Raw genomic sequence first — 27,055 nt, 5'->3', positions numbered from 1 at the left:
GGATTCGATATAATGATGTTAATTCTCCCCGAGTTGATCTATGGACTAAATATAATCCCAATTAAAATACCAGCATTTATTTCTAGAAATTGATGCTAAAATTTGTATCAAAAAGCAAAAGCTAAAACAGCCAAAACAGTTTTGTAAAAGAAGAACACATTTGGAGAACTCATACAACCTGATTTTAAGACTTACCATAAATCTATAAAAGGGTTGGCAAACTGGCCCACAGGTTAGCCTGCAGCCTGTTTTTGCAGGGCTTAAAAGCTAAAACTGCTTTTTCCAGTTTTAAATGGTTGAAAAAGGAAACAATAAAAATGTATGTAGCAGGAATTATATGTAACCCACCCTTTACATTTGCAAACTCATAAGCTATAGTAATCAACACAGCATGGGTTGGGTGTGGTGGCTCATGCCTGAAATCCCAGCACTTTGGGAGGTTGAGGTAGGTAAATCACTTGAGGTCAGAAGTTCGAGACCAGCCTGACCAACACAGAGAAACCCCATCTCTACCAAAAAAAAAGAAAAAAAAAATTAGCCAGGTGTGGTTGTGCATGTCTATAATCCCAGCTACTTGAGGCAAGAGAATTGCTTGAATTTGGGAGGCAGAGGTTGCAGTGAGCCAAGATCGTGCCACTGCACTCCAACTTGGGTGACAGAGTAAGACTCTGTCTCAAAAACAAAAACAGGCTGGGTGTGGTGGCTCATGCCTGTAATCCTAGCACTTTGGGAGGCCAAGGCAGGTGGATGACTTGAGGTCGGGAGTTCAAGACCAGCCTGACCCAAATGGTGAAACCGTGTTTCTACTAAAAATACAAAATTAGCCGGGCATGGTGGCGCATGCCTGTAATCCCAGCTACCCAGGAGGCTGAGGCAGGAGAATCGCTTGAACCTGGGAGGCGGAGGTTGCAGTGAGCCGAGATAGCACCACTGCACTCCAGCCTGGGCAAGAAGAGTGAAACTCCGCCTCAAAAACAACAACAACAACAACAACAACAAATGCCACAATATGATATTAGCAAAAGGATGGACACATAGATCAGTGGAACAGAATACAGAGTCCAGAAATAGACTCACACATATATATGGTTAATTGATTTTTGACAAAGTTACCAAGGTAATTGAGTGAAAGAATAGTCTTTTCAACAAACTCTGCTGAAGCAATTAGATACTTACATGAAAGAAAAAGAAAAAGAAAAAAGAATCTCAACCTATGTGGAGAGACAATTCTCCATGGGCCTTTCATATATTCACACTTTTTTTTTTTGAGATGGAGTCTTGCTCTGTCGCCCTGGCTGGAGTGCAGTGGTATGATCTCAGCTCACTGCAATCTCTGCCTCCCAGGTTCAAGTGATTCTCCTGCCTCAGCCTCCGGAGTAGCTGTGATTCCTGGTGTCTGCCACCATGCCTGGCTAATTTTTGTATTTTTAGTAGAGACAGGGTTTCGCCATGTTGGCCAGGCTGGTCTCAAACTCCTGACCTCAAGTGATCTGCCCTCCTTGGCCTCCCCACGTGCTTGGATTACAGGTGTGAGTCACCATGCTGGGCCTTTTTTTTTTGTTTTTGAGACAGGTTCTCGCTTTGTCACCCTGGCTGAAGTGTAGTGGCACAATCATGGCTCACCACAGCCTCAACCTCCCAGTCTCAAGCAATCCTCCCACCTCAGCTTCCTGAGTAGCTGGGACTATAGGCACGTAACACTACACCTGGCTAATTTTTTATTTTTTGTAGAGACAGGGTCTCACTATGTTGCCCAAGCTGGTCTTGAACTCCTGGACTCAAGCAATCATCTCACTTCGGCTTCCCAAAATGCTGAGATTGGCCGGGCACTGTGGCTCATGCCTTTAATCCCAGCACTTTGGGAGACCGAGGTGGGCGGAACACCTGATGTCAGGAGTTCGAGACCAGCCTGGCCAACATAGCAAAACCCCGATTAGCCAGGTGTGTTGGCATGCACCTGTAATCCCAGCTACTTGGGAGGCTGAGGCAGGAGAATCACTTGAACCCGAGAGGTGGAGGTTGCCATGAGCCAAGATTGCGCCATTGTATTCCAGCCTGGGTGACAAGAGCAAAACTCCATCTCAAAAAACAAAACAAACAAAAAAAACAAAGTGCTGAGATTACAGGTGTGAGCCACTGTGCCCAGCCTATTTGCACATCTTAAGAGTTAGACAAAGGCCAGCACGTTGGCTCATGTCTGTAATCCCAACACCTTGGGAGGCTGAGGCAGGAGGATTGCCTGAGGTCGGAAGTTTGAGAGCAGCCTGGGCAAAACAGTGAGACCCTGTGCCTATGTTTTAAAAATAAAAAAAAAAAAAAAAAAAAAAAAAAGTTATATCTTTTTAAGGATGTTTGTCCTTGAAACAGCCTGGAGATAGTGTCTATCTCCAGAGCAAAGGGCGGTTTATTTACTGTCCAGATAAAAGTAATTGCTCTGGAGAAAAGGTTGGGCAAATATGCTTGTAGTTCTTCTTTATTAATTATTGATGTTCTTTCAATTTAGATTTCCTCAGCTGTGATACAAACCCCCTTTGTATGCCTCATCTAACTGGACCCCTTGGCATAGCCCCTGTGGGACTTGGGGCACAAGGGGAACCAGGGCAAACATGAAGCTCATGTTGCTTGTTGTGCTGTAATAAAGATCTTTCTCTTTGTCTCTGGATCTGTGTCTTTTGCCAGTATCCTTTGAAATTGTTGTACAGATACTTGTTAGGTTGAAAGTAGGAGTAAAATCTTACATCCTTTAGTGTTCTTTTTTAATCACAGCTCACTGTAGCCTTGAACTCCTGGGCTCAAGCAATCCTCTTGCCTCAGCCTCCTGAATAGCTGGGACTACCGGCAAGTGCCATTACTCCCAGCTAATTATTGCAGTTTTTGTAGAGATGGGGTTTCACCATGTTGGCCAGGCTGGTCATGAACTCCTGGGCTCAAGCAATCCTCCTGCCTTGGCCCCTCAAAGTGCTGTGATTACAGGCATGAGCTATGCGCCTGGCACCTTTATTGTTTTGCTTTGAACCTAAAACTGCTCTAAAAAAAAAAGTCTATTAAATAGCAACAACAACACCTCAAAGCAAATATGGGAAAGGTTCATGTTGTTGGAGCAGGTAATGTGGTGTCTGTTACATTATTCTCCATAATTTTCCATGTTTGAAATATATATATATATTTTTTCTTTTCTTTTCTTTTCTTTTGAGATGGAGTCTTGCTCTGTCGCCCAGACTGGAGTGCAGTGGCGTGATCTCGGCTCACTGCAAGCTCTGCCTCCCGGGTTCATGCCATTCTCCTGCATCAGCCTCCAGAGTTGCTGGGACTACAGGCACCTGCCACCACACCCGGCTAATTTTTTGTATTTTTAATAGAAACGGGGTTTCACCGTGTTAGCCAGGATGGTCTCGATCTCCAGACCTCGTGATCCGCCCGCATTGGTCTCCCAAAGTGCTGAGATTACCGGCGTGAGCCACCGCGCCTGGCCTGAAATATTTCATAAGCAAAACATTAACTCTAACAAAGGGAAAAAAGAAAGGGGGGAAAAAAAAGGGGCAAGCGATCTGAATAGACATGTCCCCCAAAGGATATACACACGGCTAATAAGCACAAGAAAGATGCTCAGGATCATTACTTATTAGGAAAATGCAAATCAAAACAACAATGAGGGTCGGGCGCGGTGGCTCACGCTTGTAATCCCAGCACTTTGGGAGGCCGAGGCGGGCGGATCACGAGGTCAGGAGATCGAGACCACGGTGAAACCCCGTCTCTACTAAAAAAGTACAAAAAAAAATTAGCCGGGCGTGGTGGCGGGCGCCTGTAGTCCCAGCTACTCAGGAGGCTGAGGCAGGAGAATGGCGTGAACCCGGGAGGCGGAGCTTGCAGTGAGCCGAGATTGCGCCACTGCACTCCAGCCTGGGCGACAGAGCGAGACTCCGTCTCAAAAAAAAAAAAAAAAAAAAAAACAACAATGAGGTATCACTTTGTCCCCCCTAGGATGGCTATAATTTAAAAATTAAAAAAGGGAAAATACTAAGTGTTGGCAAGAATGTGGGGAAGTTGGAACCCTCACCCATTATCAGTAGCACTGTGGAGAGTAGTTCAGACACTGTGGAAAACAGTTTGTTCAAAAAGTTAAACACAGCTGAGCACGGTGGCTCACACCTATAATCCCAGCACTTTGGGAGGCTGAGGTGGGCAGATCACCCGAGATCAGGAATTCGAGACCAGTCTGGCTAACACGGTGAAACCCCCGTCTCTACTAAAAATACAAAAATTAGCCAGGCGTGGTGGCAAGTCCTTGTAGTCCCAGCTACTTGGGATGCTGAGGCAAGGGAATCGCTTGAACCTGGGAAGCGGAGGTTGCAATGAGCTGAGATCACGCCACTGCCCTACAGCCTGGGCAACAGAGTGAGAATCTGTCTCAAAAAAAAAAAAGTCTGAATCACGAAAAAAAGAAACAATAAACTGGTCAATAATTGGACTTGCCACATTGTTCTGTGAAGTGTTAATTATTAACTTTTTTTTTTTTTTTTTGAGACAAGGTCTTGCTCTGTCTCCCAGGCTGAAATGCAGTGTTGCTATTATAGCTCACTGCAGCTTTGAACTCCTGGGCTCAAGCGATCATCCTGTTTCAGCCTCCCAAGCAGCTGGAACTATAGGTGTCTACCACCATGCCCAGCTAATTTTGTAATTGTTTGTAGAGATGAGGGTCTCAGTGCGTGTGGCCATTAACAATTTTTTTTTTTTTGAGACAGTCTTGCTCTGTTGCCCAGGCTACAGTGCAATCGTGCGATATCAGCTCACTGGAACCTCTGCCTCTCAGGTTCAAGCGTTTCTTCTGCCTCAGCCTCCTGAGTAGCTGGGATTACAGGTATGTGCCACCACACCTGGCTAATTTTGTATTTTTAGTAGAGACGGAGTTTCGCTATGTTGCCCAGGCTGGTCTCGAACTCCTGACCTCAGGTGATCCACCTGCCTCAGCCTCCCAAAGTGCTGGGATTACAGGTGTGAGCCACCATGTCTGGCCTGTGAGCCACTGTGCCTGGCCAATATTTTATACTGCTTAACATTTTGAAAGTATAATGTTAATAACATCACATTGTTTTTAAAAAAAGAATACCTGGCCAGGTGTAGTGGCTCATGCCTGTAATCCTAGCACCTTGGGAGGCTGAGGCAAGAGGATCACTTGAGCCCGGGAGTTTGAGACCAGCCTGGATAACATAGCAAGATTCCATCTCTATGAAAAACTTAAAAATTAGCCGGGCATTGTGGCACACACCTGTAGTCCCAGCTACTCATGGAGGCTGAGGTGGGAGGATTTCTTGAACCTGGGAGGTCAAGGCTGCAGTGAGCCATGATGTGGCACTGCACTCCAGCCTGTATGGCAGAGCAAGATTCTGTATTAAAAAAAAAAAAAAGAATACCTATTTGTGCACTTTTGGGTTTACAATCGTATGCATGTCTGAATGTTTGTCCGTATGTTATGTATATGCATATGCTCCATAATTGTCACAGATATGCTAAATAAGGTAGTTGCTGCATGACCTTTAGCTTTTCACACCCCATAGGCAGGATTGGCTGTGTAACTGCAGCTGCTGTTTGCAGAGCCTGGGTTCCTATTTCTGAGCTAACCTCTGTACTATACAATCAGGTGACCAAGACTTTCTGAGCTAACCTCTGTACTATACAATCAGGTGACCAAGACTTTAGGTTTTTGAGTTTTTCTTTTTTTGAGACGGAGTCTCACTCTGTCACCCAGGCTGGAGTGCATTGGCGTCATCTCGGCTCACTGCCACCTCTGCCTCCTGGGTTCACGCCATTCTCCTGCCTCAGCCTGCCAAGCAGCTGGGATTACAGGCGCCCACCACCACGCCTGGTTATTTTTTGTATTTTTAGTAGAGACGGGGTTTCACCGTGTTAGCCAGGATAGTCTCGATCTCCTGACCTCGTGATCTGCCCGCCTCAGCCTCCCAAAGTGCTGGGGTTACAGGCCTGAGCCACCACTCCTGGTCTAACTTTGAGTTTTTCTAAGTTTGGTCAGCGGCAGGTGGAAGCAGAATTACCTGGGGCCTTGATTCTGAACATCCAATGGTGAGTCTGGGGGAGTCTGTCATTTTAATGAGCCTCTCAGGACGTGTGATCTGCACTCACTTTTGGGACTTTTAGGTCTATGCACCAATTCCTGATTGCTGGGAGTAGCTGACTCTGTCTTTGGTCTCACAGGCCTGTTGACACTTTGCTTGCCCACATGAGCATGAACATCATGCTTCCCTGTTGCTAACCATTATGCCATATCACTGAGCTTGGTGCTGGGTCTTCAGGCTCATTCTAGGCGGACTGCCCCGCATTTCCATGCTTTGTTGAGTCTCTGATTTCTGGGGACCCTGATGTCCCAAAAGAAGCTGCAGAAGCAGCAGACAGGACGTAATCAGCTCTCCCCGCAGGCCACACTCACAATACAGGACCTGCACTGGAGCCCTAGATCGTGGATTCTAGGCTCACCTCTGTATCCCAAACTCACATTTGATTGGGGGCAATGGGGAAGCCTATTAGGTCAATAATCTCTCAAAGCTGGTGAAGGCTCAAGTGACTCCTTGTGCGAAGGGAAAACTTTCCTTTGCTCTCTGAAGGTTCTCGAAAATCAATTGACAAAAGGCAGATTAAGAGGAGAAAAGGCAGCCAGGCGCTGTGGCTCATGCCTATAATCCCATCACTTTGGGTAGGCCGAGGAGGGCGGACCACCTGAGATCAGGGGTTCGTAGACCAGCCTGGTCAACTGGTGAAACCCCGTTTCTACTAAAGATACAAAATTAGCTGGGCGTGATGTCAGGTGCCTGTAATCCCAGCTACTCAGGAGGCTGAGGCAGGAGAATTGCTTGAACCTGGGAGACAGAGGTTGCGGTGAGCAGAGATCACACCATTGCATTCCAGCCTGGGCAAAAAGTGAAATTTGCTCTCAAAAAAAAAAAAGAGGAGAAAAGACATACAAGTTTATTAATGTGCATAGTTAATCACAGAGTGATTACCCCATCATCCAGAGTGTGGATATTTCAGATGGGTAGTAAATGATTTTTAGGGTAATTCAGTGGGCTTGAAGAACATGCAATGGCCTGGGACAAAGTCTGTTGGGCCTGCAGAGGAGACAAGGGTTTGTGACAAAAGTCTGTCCTGGTGTGTTGACCATACTTCAGTCTTTCCTCCTGCAAAACGAGTTCAGTTAATGAAAACTCAGGGAGGGAACCAGAGGTAATTGTTTCCTTTGGCGTTCTGGACTAAATTTAGGCAGATAAGGGAACAACTTCATCTTGTGCTTTGGGAGGAACAAAGAATTGACAGACAGGAGTGTATGTTGGTGGGGGAGGTCACAGAGACCTTGAGGCTTCTTCATCAGTTCAGCATGTCAAAATACATTTTGGGGTATTGGTTTCTGAGCCCCAACACCCAGTTACTGCAGTTGAATGCTTCCAGGGATGGAAAATTCACCACTTAAAAGGAAGCTCTTTTTTTTCTCAGGTGTCTGCTACCTGAGCCTCGAACAGACAGCAGAGTCCTGCCAGCTAAATAAAAACTTTCAGGCCCAGCCAGTCATGATGGCTCACACCTGTAATCCCAGCATTTTGGGAGGCTGAGGGAGACGGATCACTTGAGCTCAGGAGTTAGAGACCAGCCTGGGCAACATGGCGAAACCCTGTCTCTATTTAAAACCAAGTCCAAACTTGCTGATTTCTCTGGACACATTCTTTCTGGGTCTTTCCAGCATCTTTTGTAAACACAGGTGTCACTGTTCTGGTTAAAATCCTTCAGCGGCTCCCCATCCTTGGATCCAGCCAGGATCCCTGTCTGGCCTACTAGCCTTGCTGACCTCTGCAACTTCATCTTCTCCATTCTCTACCTGCCCTGCCCCGCCCCCCAACCCCTCCTACCCCCTATCTTGCAATTCTCTTACCAGGCCATGCTCTCTCTCGCTTTGACCGACTCCCCTTTACTCAGAAAACTGCTCATTCTTCACTTCTCCAGGATCACTTTCCTGACCCCAAGACTAGATTGGGTCCCTTGCTTATTCATGGTTGTAGCACGCTGGGCTTCTCTTTACTAATACTTGTCAACGTTGAAATTCTCCGTTTACTTGAGCAATTATGTCACTAATGTCCGCTCCTCCACTCCATGGTTAAAGTTCAGGCGAGCAGGGCTCCGAGTGTGCTCTCATTGCCTCTCCAGCACCTAGCAATGTGCCTGGCAAGTATTCACGGCATGGATAGATTACTCGCTCCAGGAAGGCGGGCCCCAACCTTCGTGGCTGTGGAGACCCCTGGAAGTCGACCGTGACCCGGGGCCCTGATGTCGCTCAGCATGAGGCGGTGCCCGGGAAGCTCTCAGGGCAAGGACACAGCATAGCTGTGGCTGGCATCCAGCTGCCAACTGGAAGAGGGCGCTCCGACTCTGTGTTTAGGCACCTCAGTTTTCCCACCGGTTCCCCGCAGGGTCGACCGCAAAGGGCCCTTGTAGCCCTGGGTAGACCCAGGGCAGGCGCCACGGGCTGCGGCGGTCTGAGGAGCCAGGAGCCGCTCTGTGCCCCCGCAGGCCGCCGCTCCGGGCGAGGGCGCTCCAGGTTGGTCTTCTGGAGCAGTCGTGCGCTGACGGGGCCCCTCTGGCCGGCAGGCGGTGGCGCGGTGCGCGTCGGGAAGGCGGCGGGCCATCCGGTCCTCGGCTGCGGCGGGCACCATGGTCGGTGGCGAGGCGGCTGCCGCAGTGGAGGAGCTGGTTTCGGGGGTGCGGCAGGCGGCCGACTTCGCGGAGCAGTTCCGCTCCTACTCGGAGAGCGAGAAGCAATGGAAGGCCCGCATGGAATTCATCCTGCGCCACCTGCCCGACTACCGCGACCCGCCAGACGGCGGTGGCCGCCTGGACCAGCTGCTCTCCCTCTCCATGGTCTGGGCCAACCATCTCTTCCTAGGCTGCAGGTGCGGACCCCTGCCGGCCGGCTGATCCTGTCCCCTATCTTCCGACCCTCAAGCCCTCTTCCAGGGCTCACCCCTGACCCGAACCTCTGCCCCAGACTGAACCCGCGCCCAACCTCCATCCGCATTGGTCGGCCCGAAGACTGATTCCCACCCTGGAGGCCCCTTGGAAAGATCCTTATCTTTGAGCCTCAGTTTTCTCTTCTGGTAAAAGGGTGGTTATGATGACTGTAATAATTAAAGGGTGAAGAGCTAAATACATGGCAGGTACAAAAGTTGCTATTTTTATTTGTATTACTACTATTATTAGCTCAAACCATCACCTTTGCAGTATGCATTCGAAGTCCGTTAGCCCCTGTCACCTACATGGCAAACGTGCAGAGACAGAAACGGAGATCCCCATTTTACAGATGAAAAAGCTGAGAGAGAGAAGTGATATACCTGGGGCCATGCAGCTTCTGGCAGGATTGATGGATTTTAACCACTGATGAGAGGATGTAATGTGTATCCTATGGCTTTTTCTCTTCACTCCACAGCCCACGGGGTCCTAAGTAGGAACCAGCTTCACCTCTCTGCTTTCCCTCTTATGAAAATGGCCGATGGCTTTTTATGAAGGTCTCAAAGCCCACTTCATCCTGGCTGCAGCATCAAAAGGAGAAAGGCCCGCTTTTGAAGTGCCTGATAAGGCATTCCCTTACCCTTCCATGAGGAAGGTGGCAAATCTTGAGACTCCCTATTAGAGCCTCGATTTTCCTGAAATTGTGTTAGGAAAATAGGGTGACTTGGTTTCATCTTGGTTTCTATACCTATTATGGCTGCCTGACTCTGGTCATTTGGCCCCTCCAGGCCTAAGCCACTTGGTTTTGCTTCACATATTGGGGTTTATTAGAACAGTACGTAGGGAAGCAATGCCAGAGGCAGCCATCCCTTTTCCCTGCCTTCTAGGTGCTCTTGGGAAATCCTGGTTTTCCATGGTTAGGCAAATGTCAGAGAATTGGGGAAATAAATAATGTTTTTGTTAGACTAACATTCCATGTATTTAAAAAATAAAAATATTTTGGTCCTCATCCTGTATCTGAGGATATCTATTGCTGGATGTACAGTGCCTCTGTTCTTCTAAATCTTGAAACATCTGCTGTACTGGTATTTCTGAAGTCCACTTCTGTATGTACAAGCAAGAAGTGTTCACAGGGCCAGGCATGGTGTCTCACGCCAGTAATCCTAGCACTTTGGGAGGAGGATCACTTGAGGTCAGGAGTTCGAGACCAGCCTGGCCAACATAGTGAAACCCTGTCTCTGCTAAAAATACAAGAATTAGCCAGGCATGGTGGCACACGCCTGTAATCAATCCCAGCTACTCGGGAGGCTGAGGCAGAAGAATTGCTTGAACCCAGGAGGTGGAGGTTGCAGTGAGCCGCGATCACACCACTGCACTCCAACCGGGGGGACAGAGCAAGACTCCATCTCAAAATCTTGTGCTGAACATGTGTAGGTTTGCCCTGCAGTATCAGGTCAGTTCTCTGAGAGCTGATTTTATGGTTGAGCAACCTGCAGTTTCTTATTAATCCACAGTAACAATTCTTCCAAGGTTTTTACCTTACTACTTTTTGTTGTGCAGTTACAATAAAGACCTTTTAGACAAGGTGATGGAAATGGCCGATGGGATTGAAGTGGAAGACCTGCCACAATTTACTACCAGAAGTGAATTAATGAAAAAGGTAAATAGGATTTCCAAGTGCATGTGATGAAATGGTGTAGAGTTAACAGTCCCTGCCTTGATGACACTATATTAGAGTATATTGTTTTTGAATGCTCTTGTTTACTGCCCCAAAGACCTATACCCTTTCATTTTTATTTCCCCATAATTGGTATAAGCCTTTTCATAAGTAGTTGACAACTCGTTGTGGTAAGTTATGCATTGTTGATGAGGTAACACATAAGCTTAACCTCTTCCAGTTGTTTAGGAACATTGTTTTGAGATTTTTGCTTGATGTTTAAAAAAATGTTGGCTAGAATACTTAAGTTTCCTACTTGTTAAAAAATCTTGGTAAGAGAGTAACTAACTCATCCTTACCCCGGATGTGAGTGCCTACCTGACTTGTTTGGCTTCTCTGATTTGCTGATAAGAACGTGCCTGGAGCAATGTCGATACCATAGCTGTTCTCTATCCTGTGGGGTCTGATCTCAGGCGACGGGCTTTTTACAGTGAGTCTTGCCTAGAGTCTTGAATCTGGACGCTGGAGCTGGGGCTACAGAGTGTGGCAGAAAGAACCTCAGAATATGGAGCTGAGCATCCCAGCTATTAATACTTTTCAGAATCACCCCCAAAACATGCTTGTTTCACATTTGTCTGCTCAGGCAGCAGAATTAATTGCTCGCTTATCTTCCAAAGTTCCTTTGGCACTTTATTCAGGCCTCTTTTAAAGCAGTTGTGACCTTAGAGATGGTGTCTAAAGTTTTATTTAGTCTTTACAACTCCCAAACCTAGTATACTTATACCCCAGAGAAGGTACTCCGAAAATACTTATAAAATCGACTGAAGCAGTAGAGTAAAAAGTTGCTGGCCCCTTTTTAGGTCTGCCCTTAGAAACATAGGTAAGCCCATTCCTCCACATTTAGGTCTTGTCTTGGAAGTGGGGCACGTATAGAGGTCCTCTTCCATATGGGTGTCAAGGAACTAATCAAATCCTCAGTTGCTCATAAAGTATTTCAGTCCCAAATAGTACACCCCACTTGATTTTCAGGATGGTTTGTTTTTCTTAAAAAAGTATTCTTTTAGTTTTAATCTGAACCTGGGGAAAAGCTTCAGGTTGGTTTTCAAGATGCTATTGTGTTTTTAAAATCAGCTGTTACCTCAACACAGTACTCCTGACAAAAAATAAATAAGTAAAATCAGCTGTTTTTTTTAGAGAGTCTCCTCTATCACCAAGTGAGTGCAGTGGGCAATTTGGTCATGCAGAGGTTGCCTCCCAGTTCATGCCTTCTCCTGCCTCTGGGATTACAGGTGTGAGCCACTGCACCCGGCCTAACATCAGCTGTTAAAAAGGGGCTACTGTTGGCCGGGCGTGGTGGCTCACGCTTGTAATCCCAGCACTTTGGGAGGCCGAGGCGGGCGGATCACGAGGTCAGGAGATCGAGACCACGGTGAAACCCCGTCTCTACTAAAAATACAAAAAAATTAGCCGGGCGTGGTGGCGGGCGCCTGTAGTCCCAGCTACTCGGAGAGGCTGAGGCAGGAGAATGGTGTGAACCCGGGAGGCGGAGCTTGCAGTGAGCCGAGATTGCGCCACTGCACTCCAGCCTGGGCGACAGAACGAGACTCCGTCTCAAAAAAAAAAAAAAAAAAAGGGGCTACTGTTTTTAGCCAGGGAGCAATGTGAATTGGGAGTGTGTGGCTTTTTGGATCTTCTCATGTAATACTTAAAAAAATACTGGGCAGTCCTTGGGTGTTCTATAGTGAGATTCTTGGGGCCCAGCCAGGGAGGAGCTAGATAGTTTCTGGCTGCTGGAGTATACCTTATGGGGCAGGGGCAGGGGCAGGGGCAGGGGCAGAGGTAGGCAGGGAATGAGGTGAGCCTTTATTTTTAATTTATTTTTTAGATAGAGTCTCACTTTGTCACCCAGGCTGGAGTGCAGTGGCACGATCTCAGCTCACTGCAACCTCTGCCTCCCAGGCTCAAGTGATTCTAGCACCTCAGCCTCCCCAGTAGCTGGGATTACAGCCGGGTGCCACCACACCCAGCTAATTTTTGTATTTTTAGTAGAGACAGGGTTTTGCCATGTTGTCCGGGCTGGTCTTGAACTCCTGGCCTCAAGTGATCTGCCCAGCTTCCCAAAGTGCTAGGATTACAGGCGTGAGCCACTGCACCTGGTCGAGCCTTTATTTTTTAACTGCTTGTGGTAGATTCTTCCCTTTTTGTTTTTAAGAGGTTTTCCGATTTTCCTTTTCTTTTTTTTTGAGACGGAGTTTTGCTCTTGTTGCCCAGGCTGGAGTGCAATGGTTCAGCTCACTGCAACCTCTGCCTCGCGAGTTTAAGCGGTCCCTTGCCTCAGCCTCCCAAGAAGCTGGGATTACAGGCGCCTGCCACCACGCCCGGCTATTTTTTGTATTTTTAGTAGAGATGAGGTTTCACCATGTTAGCCAAGCTGTTCTCGAACTCCTGACCTCAGGTGATCCACCCACCTCAGCTTCCCAAAGTGCTGGGATTACACGTTAGCCACTGTGCCCGGCAAGGTTTTCTGATTTTTTATATCAGTTCTCCATTATACTTCTCTGTCTTGTATGTTTTCTGAAAGGTATCTGAACTCTTTCCAGTCATGTTGGGTATTAGAGATCAGAACACCTAACGACGTTAGGCTGCAGACCCCAGTAGGAGACTAAGGAGGTTTGGCACGTTCCAAACATTATCTGTAGACCAGTGTGAAGTGTGTGTGTGTGTGTATGTGTATGTATTAGGAAGGGTCTTTCTGAAACATCCTAAAGAGGTCTTATACCTAAAAAATGTACAGAGCCCCTGCCCTGGGATGTTCATTTTTGACACTGTCATTGCACAGCGTGAGTCTACAGAGAAGAGTCCTCAGGCATGAAATTATCATCTTGAAACCAGTGCCGCCATCTTACTCATCATTAGCAGTTAGCTATGTGGAAGAAGCCTATACAGAGGCCATACTTCCATAGCATTTTTGAATTGTGTGTTGCAACTTCCTTCAAATAAAACTTATGTTTTTCTAAGTAGCCAGGTTTAACTTTAGTCTGTTGATGCCACTGTAAGTGAAATTCAGCTGATCCTGAAAAGTGAGATACTTAGAGGGTGCATAGAGTTTTGCCAGTTTTGTTTTGAGACAGGGGTCTCTCTCTGTGGCTCAGGCTGGAGTGCAGTGGCTTGCTCACAGCTACCCGCACTTGCCAGGCTCAAGTGATCCTTGCACCTCAGCCTCCCCAGTAGCTGGGACTACAGGTGTGTACCACCATACTTGGCTAATTTTTGTAGAGACTGGGTTTCACCATGTTCCCCAGGCTGGTCTCAAATGATCCACCTGCCTCAGCCTCCCAAAGTGCTGGTGTGAGTCACTGTGCCTGGTGAGTCTTTAAGACTCTTCTAGATAAGCCCATTCTGAGAATGAGTCATCTGATCTATGTACCATGACAAATTTGTGTGGTATTGAAGGCTGTCCCCTCTCCATTGAATGCCACTGGAAAGAGAGCCATGAGGACTTTGCAGCAGTTTCGTCCTTTGCCTGCAGTTTTTGCACACATGATAGAGGATGCTGAAAAACATTAGGCAACATTGCCAGCCCATAGACAAAATACTCCTGATGTCCAGCCATACACCTGAAAACGTCTGTTGTTGTTCTGCCCAGAATTGATGCTTTAGCTAAAAAATTAGAGTTTAGTTGGGTTTTAAAGCTAGCTACCAAGTGGAAATAAATTGCCTGGCATTGTTGGTATCTCAAGACAGACAGTGATGATGATTTGGAGACATAAGCTCTTTAAGATTTTAAAAATACTTTATGGCTGTTCTGCAGCTTTGAGGCAAGTAGATCTCTGCAATCTGTCCAGCTCTTTTTTTAAGTCTGAGAAAAGAAATGAGCATTGGTTTCTGACAGGTGGAATTTGTTGGACAGTTGCAGTATATGATTTTTTTTCTTTTGAAAGGGGATTCAAACACACATACATTGAGTAAACAATCTTGATTATCTAACTGCCATCCTAGGCTCCTGCTGGCAGCCTTTGTGGTTGTTCACCTTACCAATTAATGAGCAATAATTAACAAAGAGCAGCAGCTGACTCAGGAAAGGTGTCATTGCTATGACTGTCAGAATTAATATTTCCAAGGTAATGTCTTAAGGAGAAAGGAGTGTTTGACTAGGAAGCTATCATCATTGACTCAAAGAAAGAAGCTGTCAACCTAATTACGTGGTCCATTTTTTTCTGAGAACATTTTTATCCCAAGAGGGAAAATGGCAGTATGAAAAATGACTATGAAGGCCGGGTGTGGTGGCTCATGCCTGTAATCCTAACACTTTGGAAGGCTGAGGCAGGCAGGTCACGAGGTCAGGAGTTCGAGACCAGCTGACCAACATGGTGAAACCCCGTCTCTACCAAAAATACAAAAATTAGCTGGGTGTGGTGGTGTGTGTCTGTAATCCCAGCTACTCAAGAGGCTGAGGCAGGAGAATCACTTGAACCCGGAAGGCGGAGGTTGTAGTGAGCCGAGATCGTGTCACTGCACTCCAGCCAGGGCAACAGAGCGAAACTGTCTCAAAAAAAAATAATAATAATAAAAAGGAAAAGCGACTATGAAATTTGAAAGGCCAGGTGCAGTGGCTCATGCCTATAATCCCAGCACTTTCGGAGGCTGAGGTGGGCGGATCATTTGAGGTTGAGAGTTTGAGACCAGCCTGGCCAACATGGCAAAATCCCGTCAACTAAAAATACAAAAATTAGCTGGGCGTGGTAGTACATGCTTGTAGTCCCAGTTACTCTCGACGCTGAGGCAAGAGAATTGCTTGAGCCTGGAAGGCGGAGGTTGCAGTGAGCCGAGATTGCAGCACTGTACTCTAGCCTGGGCGACAGAGTGAGACTGTTTCAAAAAATAGAAAAAGAAATTTGAAAGAAAAGTTAGAAAAACAAGTATGCCTGCTTTTGTGCATTGTGTCATCTTGGCAAGCTCTGAGGTACTAGAGCTGCCGCTCCCTTCATGGAAGCAGCCATGATTCTAAGATGGTGCAAATGTTGGTGAGTATTAAAAAAAAAAAAAAAAAAAAATCAGCCTGGCCCAGTAGCTCTGCCTGTAATCCCAGCACTTTGGGAAGCCGAGGTGGGAGAATTGCTTGAGCCCAGGAGTTCCAAACCAGCCTGGGCAGCATAGTGAGACTTTCATTGCAACAAAAAATATAAAAACTACCTGGGCATGGTTGCCCATGCCTGTGGTCCCAGCTACTCGAGAGGCTGAGGTGGGAGGATCACTTGAGCCTGGGAGGTTGAGGCTGCAGTCAGCCATGATCGTACCACCGCACTCTAGCTTGGGTGACGGAGTGAGACCCTGTCTGGTTAAAAAAAATCAGCCTGTCAGATTAGTTAAATCAGAGGTCTTGTTGTACCTCAAGATAAATGCTCATTGGAGCTACTTGTCTTTTACTCTTTATCCACTAGAAATAGAAGCCAGAAAAGGTGTGTCTGATCCCACAGACCAGTCTTGTCTGGAGCTCATGAGTCAGTAGTGGATCACCTGCAAACACCTGTGGAAAAGACGGTATACAAAGCAGCCCAAACCGGCGGCAGCTGTATGCTTCCATAGCCTTGGTCTGTCCTGTCATTTGAGAGATGGCTTAGGGGATTTTTTTCTCTTTGGACTTAAGATGGTTTCTTTAGGTAATACCGCATTCTCCTAAATGGTGAAAGTCTTCTTATAATTTGCTTTTGCTGAGGAATTTTGTTTTTTCATCTCAAAAAGACTGACTGGGGCCGAGCGCAGTGGCTCACGCCTCTAATCCCAGCACTTTGGGAGGTTGAGGTGGGTGGATCATGAGGTCATGAGTTCAAGACAAGCCTGGCCAAAATGGTGAAACCCCATCTCTACTAAAAACTGCAAAAATTAGCCAGGCACAGTGGCAGGCACCTGTAATCCCAGCTACTTGGGAGGCTGAGGCAGGAGAATTGCTTGAACCCGGGCGGCAGAGGTTGGCAGTGAGCCAAGATGTTGCCACTGCACTCCAGCCTGGGTGACAGAGTGAGACTCTGTCTCAAAAAAAAAAAAAAAGCATTGACTGGCCTAACTAGGAAATAGGTCATACCTTGAAATCTCTGATTACTAAAAAGACTGTCAGATTGATTCACTTGCACTGCTAAATGTTAAGGAAATTCATTCAAATACAAGGTGACAGCCAAAGTGATTTTTTCACACCCTGCTTAAAAGTTGTCTAAAGCCAAGTTTAAATTTACCAAAGGTGCTAGAGAGTACCCAGAAAGAATAGCTCTGCTTCATTTCACCACTATTTGAAGACAAGCTTTTACAGTTTCTAATAGTGTGAAATCCAGAAATATATAACCTTCACATCTAAATATCCTGACTCAATGTGAAATGTTGTGAATTACTACCTGAACTGACTGCTTTTAATTTAGAACAATAAGTGTTTGTGTGACTCTGCTTTTAGAACCTTTCACTGCAAAGCATGCCAGAAAAAGTTGTATTTTAAGCATTTCCATTATCACTTTAAATTGTGAACATTTATAGATTACAAGTGACAAGACAGGAAAATCAAGTTCTGGCTTCCAAATGGATGGTGTGGTCAATGTTTTGCTGAATTTTCTGTATGTTGTAAAATATTAATAATTTCTGAGTATACTTACTCTCTGGATAGTACATAAATATTACATCACTGCTATATTTTAATTTATGAAGATGAATTTGATTCACTGGACTACATGGTTATGTAACCTTTTCTTTTCTTTTTTTCCCAGCATCAAAGCTAAGCCAGAAGATTTATCACATTTTCATCATCAGCTACAGGATTAGAAAGGAGGCTGGGATGAATGTGACATAGACCACAGCAGCTCTCTTAAGACTCCTGGTATTACCAACATAAAGAGGCAGGTGGAATGAGAAGGACTTTGTCTAGATTGGCTTTTTTAACATTCTCATTTTTCCAGGAGTTATCACTGTAAAGGTATGCATGGATATTTATGTATTTATAAATCATGCACTCTAAGATGAGTTCATCAACATTGTAAAAGTCCTCTTTTCTGTTTTTTTTTTTTTTTTTTTTTCTTACCGCCAAGGTCTCACTCTGTCGCCCAGGTGGGAGCACAAAGGTGCAGTATTGGCTTATTGCAGCCTCGAACTCCTGGGGTCATATTTTCAGGGTTTTTTGTTTTTTGTTTTGTTTTTTTGAGACAGAGTCCTGCTCTGTTGCCCAGGCAGGAGTGCAGTGGTGTGATATATTTTCAGTTTTTAAACGTCAGAATTTTTGTTTAAAATGCCTTTTTGGGTTGGGCACAGTGGCTCATGCCTGTAATAATCCCAGCACTTTGGGAGGCCGAGGTGAGCAGATCACCTGAGGTTACAAGTTTGAGACCAGCCTGGCCAACACGATGAAACCCCGTCTCTACTAAAAATACAAAAAAAATTAGCTGGGTGTGGTGGCGGACATCTGTAATCCCAGCTACTCAGGAGGCTGAAGCAGAAGAACTGCTTGAACCTGGGAGGTGGAGGTTGCAGTGAGCCAAGATCGCACCACTGCACTCCATCCTGGGCGACAAAAGTGAAACACTGTCTCAAAAAAAATAAAAATAATAAAATAAAATGCCTTTTTGTTGTTGATGTAATAATGGCAGGTAATTAATTTTATAGCTTAGATTTTTCAACAATGTACCTTTAAGTGCGATTCTCTTTTATGGCCTTTTTCTTCCCCCACCAAGGCAAATCAGATCCTTTAATTCCTATTTCCACCTGAAATTTATACCATACTTATGCCATACCCAACTACCACACATACTCATCCTTTTTTAAGAAATGAGAATCAAATCATAGACTTGAAGTACCCACCAGCTCATGGGAAGAGGCGGCCTACCAAAAAGCATCTGGCCTTAGTTTAAAACGCATTGACAAAGGATTCCCGGGCTTTGTCCGGTCAGCCAGTTAATTTGTAAATTCTCTGTCTCCCAGACTGCTTTTCTGGAGGAAGCCTGAGGCTTGAGTCTTCTAGACTTGAGGAACCACCTTGCACATAGCCTCTTAAGAAATACTTGTTGCAGTCCTGCTTCGCTCTGAAATTTTGGTCTTAATGTTCCTCAACTAAGTGTCTGTTCTGTACCCCCTCTCTGCTCCTCTTTCTTGTTTAGTCCCCGCCATTAAGGAAATAGGTCTAGGCATAAATACTGGGAGAGGGGCTTCATTTGGGAGGCAGTAGTGTAAGTTTATCACAGGAGGGGTCACTCAACAGTGGTAGGCACTGTGCTTGGTACTAGTGATAGTGGTAAATAAGACATTGGACCCTGCAGGCCGGGCGTAGTGGCTCATGCCTGTAATCCCAGCACTTTGGGAGTCCAAGGTGGTCAGATCACAAGGTTAGGAGTTTGAGACCAGCCCAGCCAACATGGTGAAACTCCGTCTCTACTAAAAATACAAAAATTAGCTGGGTGTGGTGGCGTGTGCCTGTAATCCCAGCTATCCAGGAGGCTGGGGCAGGAGACTCGCTGGAACCCAGGAGACAGAGGCTGCAGTGAGCCGAGATTGCACCACTGCACTCCAGCCTGGGCTACAGAGCAAGACTCTGTCTTTTTTTTTTTTTTTTTAAAAAAGAGGCCGGGCGTGGTGGCTCATGCCTGTAATCCCAGCACTTTGGGAGGCCGAGGCAGGCAGATCACCTGATGTCGGGAGTTTGAGACCAGCCTGACCAACATGGAGAAACCCCGTCTCTACTAAAAATACAAAATTAGCTGGGTGTGGTGGCACATGCCTGTAATCCCAGCTACCAGGGAGGCTGAGGCAGGAGAATGGCTTGAACCTGGGAGGCGGAGGTTGCGGTGAGCCGAGATCACTCCCTTGCACTCCAGCCTGGGCAACAAAAGTGAAACTCCGTCTCAAAAAAAAAAAAGAAAATGCATTTTCCTACAGTCTGAGTAGGAAGCTATGAAAAAAAGAGAAGAAAATGCATTTCCATAGGCTTTTCATCGTGAATTCCATTTCTTTATATGATATGAAGCCCTTATAAAATAATAATAGCCTTTCAGGAATACATCCACTGCATAAAGCAAGTTTAAATTGTGGAATGATTTCCCTTCAATTGCTTTTATTTACTTTTGTTTTTTCAGAGCCAGGGTCTCTCACTCTGTCACCCAGGTTGGAGTGCAGTGGTGCAATCATAGCTCACTGCAGCCTCAAACTCCTGGTCTCAAGTGATCCTGCCTCAGCCTCCCAAAGTGCTAAGAATACAGGCAGGAGCTACTAAACCCGGCCTCCTTTAGTTTGTTTTTGAAGACTTCTCTAGTTAATCAAGTTTTGTTTCAATTTTCTTATAGGTTTTCTCTCATTGTTTCCTCACTTAAACTGCTTTTCTCATCTTTTACAATTTCTGTGGCTATCTCACATATAAAATTAATCAGTATTTTAGAATTTCATCCTTAATTTCTGGAATAGAAAGTGGCAAAGAAATCTAAATGTTTGCATTTCAGCAATACTTATGGTATAGGTAAAATGGCCCACTTGCGGTATAGATAAAATGGCCCACTGTCAGCCTTGAAACAGTACCTTGTATCACATAGTTCATATACAGAGTCTTGCTGAAGACTTGGGGTGAAGATAGAGTGAGATGATAGGAAGGGACAAGTAATAAACAGGAGGAGAATTTTTTTTTTTTTTTAAGACAGAGTCTCTCTCTGTCACCTGGGCTGAAGTGCAGTGGCGCTATTTCGGCCCACTGCAACCTCTGCCTCCCAGGTTCAAGCAATTCTCCTGCCTCAGCCTCCTGAGTAGCTGGGACTACAGGCATGCGCCACTACGCCCAGTTAATTTTTGTATTTTTAGTAGAGACGGGGTTTCACCATTTTGGTTGGCCATTATGGTCTCGATATCTTGACCTTGTGATCTGCCCGCCTTGGCCTCCCAAAGTGCTGGGATTACAGGCGTGAGCCACCATGCCCGGCCTGGAGAACTTTTTTTTTTTTTTAATCCAAACTACACCTAGAAAACTGCTTTCTGAAACATTCCTTAGTCTGTGGCTCACCTGATAATCCTCACTCAACCTTATCAGGAGCTAAGGATTCTGTCTGAACTCAGGATCCATTTGGATCAGTGGCCTACCTATGGGCAATGAGAGGAATCATGTTAACTGTCACCATCCATCCTCTGATGCTTTGTAGTCTGTAGTAAAATACGTACTGTGCCCTATAAAAAATGAGAATTGTGTTACCCTAAATGTCAGATAATTTGGTGTTTCCCAGCTCTCCAGCTCTAAAGAATCTCTGCTGGGTATCCCTTTATGTCTGGAAGGAGACTGTCAGCTTCTGGTATCTGAGACCTGTGTGCCCTATAACATCTAGTTATGGCTATCATTCTTAACTAGTTTAGGGATAACTTTCTGTAGGAATAAGAGTAAACACAGATCTTCAGAGGCAAGAGTTTTAGAACTTATTGAAGACTTTTGGTCATATTGGAAACTTCATTCAACAAAGAGTGCACCCTTAAAAATCTCTACTGTCATTAGGTATGTGTATCTGCGTGTGTGTATGTATATACATACATACATACATACATACATATATATGTAATGAAAAGCAAGCCAGGTAAGATTGTTTCTTCCCCAAAGTTCACTCTGCCTGTTCTTTTTTTTCTTTTTTTTTTTTTTTAATTTAGAGACAAGATCTTGGTATGCTGCCCAGGCTAGAGTACAGTGGCTGTTCACAGGTGCAGTCACAGTACACTACAGCCTTGACCTTCTGGCCTCAAACCATCTTACCACCTCAGCCTCCAGAGTGGCTGGGATTACAGATGCATGCTGCGCACAGCTCACTCTGCCTTTTCTAAAGTTAGGACTCCTGGGGCTACGTGATGGTGGTGTTGGCTACCCTTCTTATTTTGGTTTGGAAGGTTTTCACAATGACTGCAGTAGGGTCAGAGTCCTCTGCATGTGGTCCTATCAGTGATGGATGTGGGTCTGAAGCCCTGCTCATCAACACACACTGGACCAAATGAGGAGGTGGGATAAAAAGACTATCATCTGAACGGATTTCTTGGAAATCAAAGAACAGAAAATAAAAATTGAGGCTGGGTGCAAGGGCTCCATGCCTGTAATCCCAGCACTTTGGGAGGTGGGAAGATCGCTTGCCAGGAGTTCAAGACCAGCCTAGGTAACATAGTAAGACCCCATCTCTACAAAACAATTTAAAAAAATAGGCATGGTGGTGCACACCTGTATGTAGTTCCAGCTACTTGGGAGGCTGAGGTGGGAGGATTGCTTGAGGCCAGGAGGTTGAGGTTGCAGTGAGCCATGACAGAGCTGCTGTACTTCCAGCCTGGCCACTGAGTGAGACCTCGTCTCCAAAAAGAAAGATGGGGAGAGGAAAAAAAATTGAGTGACATCGACACTATTTAGCCCCTACTCTTACCTACACTAGAGCGAGAGCTTTTTTCCTTGATGTTGTGTCAAACAGGGATGCCTCTTTAGAATATAAACCAGTGGTCCTAACCCAAGTCCTTTCTTTCCCAGCCTCATAATGAACCAGTGAACCCAAAGTATCCTTGAATGTGGCCCCCTCCAGCCTCATTTGCCTTGGAGAATGCTGCTGTTAGGGGTCTGAGGCAGGTCTTGGTCCTCACCTAATATGACAGAGAGGCAATGAACTGAGCTGTGTGGGCCTAGTGACTAAAGTTCTTGCTTTGCTATGAAAGTTGGCACCAAAATCTCATCCTTCTAGGGCTGCATTTGCCATTCCCTCTGACACTCTCATAGTAAGAATGTTGAATTGTCCCTAGTAGATGTGAGCTAGTAGATATTCCTTTAAATTGAGTGTTACTTTACTTCAGTGTAGGCATTTGCAAAGTGGGGATGATTCTTACTTCAAACTTTATTGGAGGATTCAGTGGAAAAATGAATGTCTGTGAGTACCTGGCACTTAGTAGGCTCTCACTGCTTCATTCCTGCCCTAGTTTCCCTCTAAGCCCAAGGAGGGAAGATAGGAAAGCTTTTCAACTAACTGAGATTTACACAAAACAGGTGCCCACAATCATCCCACGCAACCAGGCTCCATCCCTGCAAAAGTGCTGCAGAAGTGGACCTTTTTGGTTTAATTTGTGGTGCAGAGCCCAACATGCAATCTGGCACCCATTAGATGCTAGATAAATGGGGTTGACTGATGAGTGGTGGCAGGCACTGAACAATGCAGCACCAACCAAAATGTCAGGCTGTTCTGTAGGGGGAAGTAGCAAAACGTCCAGGGGAAAGGGTTACCAGGTGGCAAACCTTGGCCAGAGCTCATGTCACCACTGCACCCTGCCCCCATGCAACCGCACCTCAATACTAGGTGCCTTGTCACCCCTGTACTGCTGGATCTAGGAGGTCTGGAGCTTGTGCAGCCTGTGGGTGTGCGCCTTTCATTGTGGGCATGGCCTTTGCTCCAGCACTTGCTATGTGGCAGGAGGCTTATCCTGGAGTTGTTTTGTTCTTGTTTTTTGGATGGGAGTTTTGCTCTTGGTGCCCAGGCTGGAGTTCAGTGGTGTGATCTTGGCTCACTGCAACCTCTGCTTCCTGGTTTCAAGTGATTCTCCTGCCTCAGCCTCCTGATTAGCTGGAATTACAGGCAGGTGCCACCACGCCCAGCTAATTTTTTGCATTTTTAGTAGAGATGGGGTTTCATCGTGTTGGCCAGGCTGGTCTCAAACTCCTGACCTCAGGTAATCCACCAGCCTCATCCTCCCAAAGTGCAGGGATTATAGGCGTGAGCCACCACGCCCTGTCCTGCAGTTTTGTCCTACAAAGTGACTAGATTCCTTATCACTCTGGCTGTGAATTTTGGGCCCCAGCTCACTACAGAACCCAATTCCCCTTAAACCAGCTGTTTTCAACATCTCAGGTGGTAAGATCGTGACTCAGATTCCTGCTTTTTGTATTCACCAAATTATCTTTTATGATGATTTTCTACTTTTTCAACAAAGAACTGCTATGTAAGCCAGGAGTGGTGGCCCATGCCTGTAATCCTAGCTACTCAGGAGGCTGAGGCACGAGGATTGCTTGAGCCCAGCAATTTGAGTCCAGCCTGGTCAACATATGAGACCCTGTCTCTAAAAAATAAATAAATAAAATTAGCTGAGGTGTCACGTGCCTGTAGTCGCAACTACTCAGGAGGCTGAGGTTGGAACTGCTTGAGCCCAAGGGTTCCAGGCTGTAGTGAGCTGTGATCATGTGACTGCATTCCAGCCTGGGCAATAAAGTGAGACCCATTTAAAATGTGCCCAGAAGCTCAAAGCTTGGACCCTAGAGGTCCCCTGTTATTCTGCGGGACTCCTGCTCACAGCCTATGCATGCATGGCCAGAAGCTGTCCGGAAACCAGTTCTCAATCTTTGGCTTTAATAAAATTTCTGTCTTTAGTACTTGTATTGTTATTCTTACAGCCTAATCCCTGACTTGGTTTTGAGAGGAAGCCATGGTGATTGTAGTCTCAAGCTGCCTGTGCAAAAGAAGACCCAGCCCCAGTCAAAGGAAAAAAAAAAAAAAAAAGAACTGTGTAAGCACTAAGACAGGAACTTTTTTTTTCCTACAGATTAGTTTATCAAACTCGCCACCTCCAAGTCCTGGTATGGCCTTGGCTGGCTTGCAGAAGGTTCCTTGTCTTTATTCTAAAGGCAACTTTCCAGCTGATGTTCCAGGGAGTTTCCACCTCAAAGCACAACCTTATGGCCCATGCAGGAATACTATGACCAAAGATCTCTGCTACACAGCAAGGTTACCAGTTTAGCTTTTCTTTGCAGTGCTACTTCTTACCTGTAGCTGAAACTAGTAACACGGGCTGAAGTCTCTGGATTTCACCCTGATCTCTGCCCAGTATGGCCTTTTTCTATAGGAGGGGAAAATATCCCTCAGATTTAAAATGAGGTTAACAGCTAAGCAACTTCCTGTTGTTTTCTTTGTACTAACATCAACACAAAAACATAGAATTTCCAATTCAGTCTTATGCAATGACTTTATACAGGGGCCAGCCAAAGAACTTCAAACCTTTCTGTTTGATATTCTCTTGTTCAGGAGTGCTGCTAGTCCAGCACTCCTGTACTGGTGGGTTATGCCATTGGCAAAAGATCTTGTTTGTAAAGGTGGAAAGGAAGAGGGCAATATATCCCTTGGGCTTCAGAAATAAAGCAGCATAACCAACCCTTTGCTCTTTGAGATGGCGTCTTGCTCTGTCACCCAGGCTAGAGTGCAGTGGCGCAATCTCAGCTCACTGCAACCTCCGCCTCCAGGGTTCAAGCGATTCTCCTGCCTCAGCCTCCTGAGTAGCTGGAATTACAGGCATCCTCCACCACGCCTGGCTAATTTTTTATTTTAGTAGGGACGGGGTTTCGCCACGTTGGCCAGGCTGGTCTCCAACTCCTGACCTCAGGTGATCCACCCGCCTCAGCCTCCCAAAGTGCTGGGGATTACAGGCGTGAGCCAATGCACCCAGCCCCCTTTGCTCTTAACGGGATCTGCCTCAAGTGCTTTTATGTTTGCATTTTGGCAGTCTTAAAGACACAGTAGAGAACAACTCCTGCATTCCAGAAGAATGACTAAATTGTTCAGGTTGATGGAACCTCAGGGGATCTTTTCAGAGACAGGCTTCGATTCCCTTTACAGGAGTTCCCAGCCCAGTGGCACTTTATGAATCTGTCTTCCAAGTCAGACTTCAGAGGAGCCAACCTCCCCTAAAAGACTACAGAAGTATCATATTGTAACCAAGACTGTTACTATTATATAAAGACTTTCTCTAATTGGCTAAAAGGTTACTTTGCTTTCTCTAGGCAGAGCCCACTCTATTATATATTAGAGTCTTCCCAAATATATTAATCCAGAAGTCACTGATGAACAAAAGCAACATGTGGCCAAGCTTTAGCATTTACTTCCTGAGAGTCATTTCATATGCAAGTTTCTCACACAAGTCTGAATCTTCCATATGCCAAAGAGAACTCTGGAGCCCAAGTTCTTCCAGAGTTCTTGATTTCAGCCATCAAGGAACTAATGTTGAGCTGTGGAGCAGTCAGATAACCAACAAGGTTTGTAATGGGCACAGCTCATTCATCTTTCTGGCTCAACTAAAAATTCCTAGGCCATCCTGTGAACACAAGAAGCCCTGAAAGCTCAAGATATTTCTGACAAAATTATTTTTAAAAAAAGCTGTAGTGATGGTGAGGAGAATTCATTGAAGGAAGAATGGCACACATTTAATTGTGTCTTCTTTGCTCAAATGATAAAGTCCTTTCAATAATAAAATTTAGTTTCTTTTTTTTTTTTTTTTTTTTGATACGGAGTCTCGCTCTGTCGCCCAGGCTGGAGTGCAGTGGCGCAATCTTGGCTCACTGCAAACTCCGCCTCCTGGGTTCACGCCATTCTCCTGCCTCAGCCTCTCCTAGTAGCTGGGACTACAGGCACCCACCACCACGCCCGGCTAATTTTTTTTGTATTTTTAGTAGAGACGGGGTTTCACCATGGTCTCGATCTCCTGACCTCGTGATCCGCCCGCCTCGGCCTCCCAAAGTGCTGGGATTACAAGCGTGAGCCACCGCACCCGGCATAAAATTTAGTTTCTAATATCTTTGCTGTCATATACCAGAATGACTGATGGTAACTAATCTTTCCCCCATCTGGTAACAGTTCATTCCCCCATCTGGTAACAGTTCATTCCCCCCTAACTAGATGGGAACTAAAGTAATAGAGCTACCATCTTGGCATAAGGCCTCTGTCCTATAGATAATTTCATTTACTGTGAACAGCTTTCCAACTATTCACTTTTCTATTTAAATACATGATTCTCACATAACTCAGATTCCACTTGGACTCTACATTGTTGAATGCAATGGAAAAGAACTGTCATAAACACCATCAAGACTCCAAAATTTGATCCCTGCCTCTTAAAACCTGGGAGAATTGAAATATGAAACACCTTAGACATAACTCTGAAGTGTACTATGATCCTCAGGGTTCTCAAAGAATACTAAATGAATAAACTAAGTAGGCAGTTAACTTTGTTTAATGAGCATTAAACAGACTGTTACTAATACCACACCTTTAATAACTTACTTCTCCGCTATCTTCCACCTACATGAGTGTGAATTTAGAGCTGTGGAGCAGTCAGATAACCAACAAGGTTTGTAATGGGCACAGCTCATTCATCTTTTTGGCTCAACTAAAAATTCCTAGGCCATTCTGTGAACACAAGCACGGAAAGTTATTCATATTAATGAAACTTGGAGGAGAGAAATCCTACAGACTCAAGGATATTTCCAGGAAGGGGAAAAATGTGACTTATTGATAAGTCAGTCCTTTATATAGAAACCAGAAAATGTTCCTAAAGTCAGTGGAAAACGGCAGTCAAGAAAACCCTTTCAGCTGAGTGCAGTGGCTCATGCCTGTAATCCCAGTG

At 45.6% G+C, this 27,055-nt stretch overlaps 1 protein-coding gene across 2 annotated transcripts; it reads left to right on the top strand.

Annotated features, from left to right (window-relative positions):
- The first annotated feature begins 8,672 nt into the window (after nt 1-8,672).
- Nucleotides 8,673-25,416, top strand: CDKN2AIPNL (CDKN2A interacting protein N-terminal like). 2 transcript variants are annotated; one of them, XR_004248813.2, is made up of 4 exons: nt 8,673-8,948; nt 10,564-10,663; nt 17,410-17,615; nt 21,302-25,416. XR_004248813.2 is itself a non-coding variant. In XM_032157921.2 (3 exons), exons 1-3 carry the CDS (start codon nt 8,710-8,712, stop codon nt 17,419-17,421), a joined length of 351 nt encoding a protein of 116 aa, XP_032013812.1. In that variant the 5' UTR covers nt 8,673-8,709; the 3' UTR covers nt 17,422-17,662. The 2 variants fall into 2 exon arrangements, 1 of the variants encoding a protein (XP_032013812.1); XM_032157921.2 differs by lacking the exon at nt 21,302-25,416 and having other exon boundaries at nt 17,410-17,662.
- Nucleotides 25,417-27,055: the final 1,639 nt, after the last annotated feature.

This window comes from Hylobates moloch, unplaced genomic scaffold (assembly GCF_009828535.3).
Source record: "Hylobates moloch isolate HMO894 unplaced genomic scaffold, HMol_V3 SCAFFOLD_6, whole genome shotgun sequence".
Classification (NCBI taxonomy): Eukaryota; Metazoa; Chordata; class Mammalia; order Primates; family Hylobatidae; genus Hylobates; species Hylobates moloch.
Note: the sequence above shows the minus strand (reverse complement) of the source record. Positions and strands in the feature narration are given on the sequence as shown.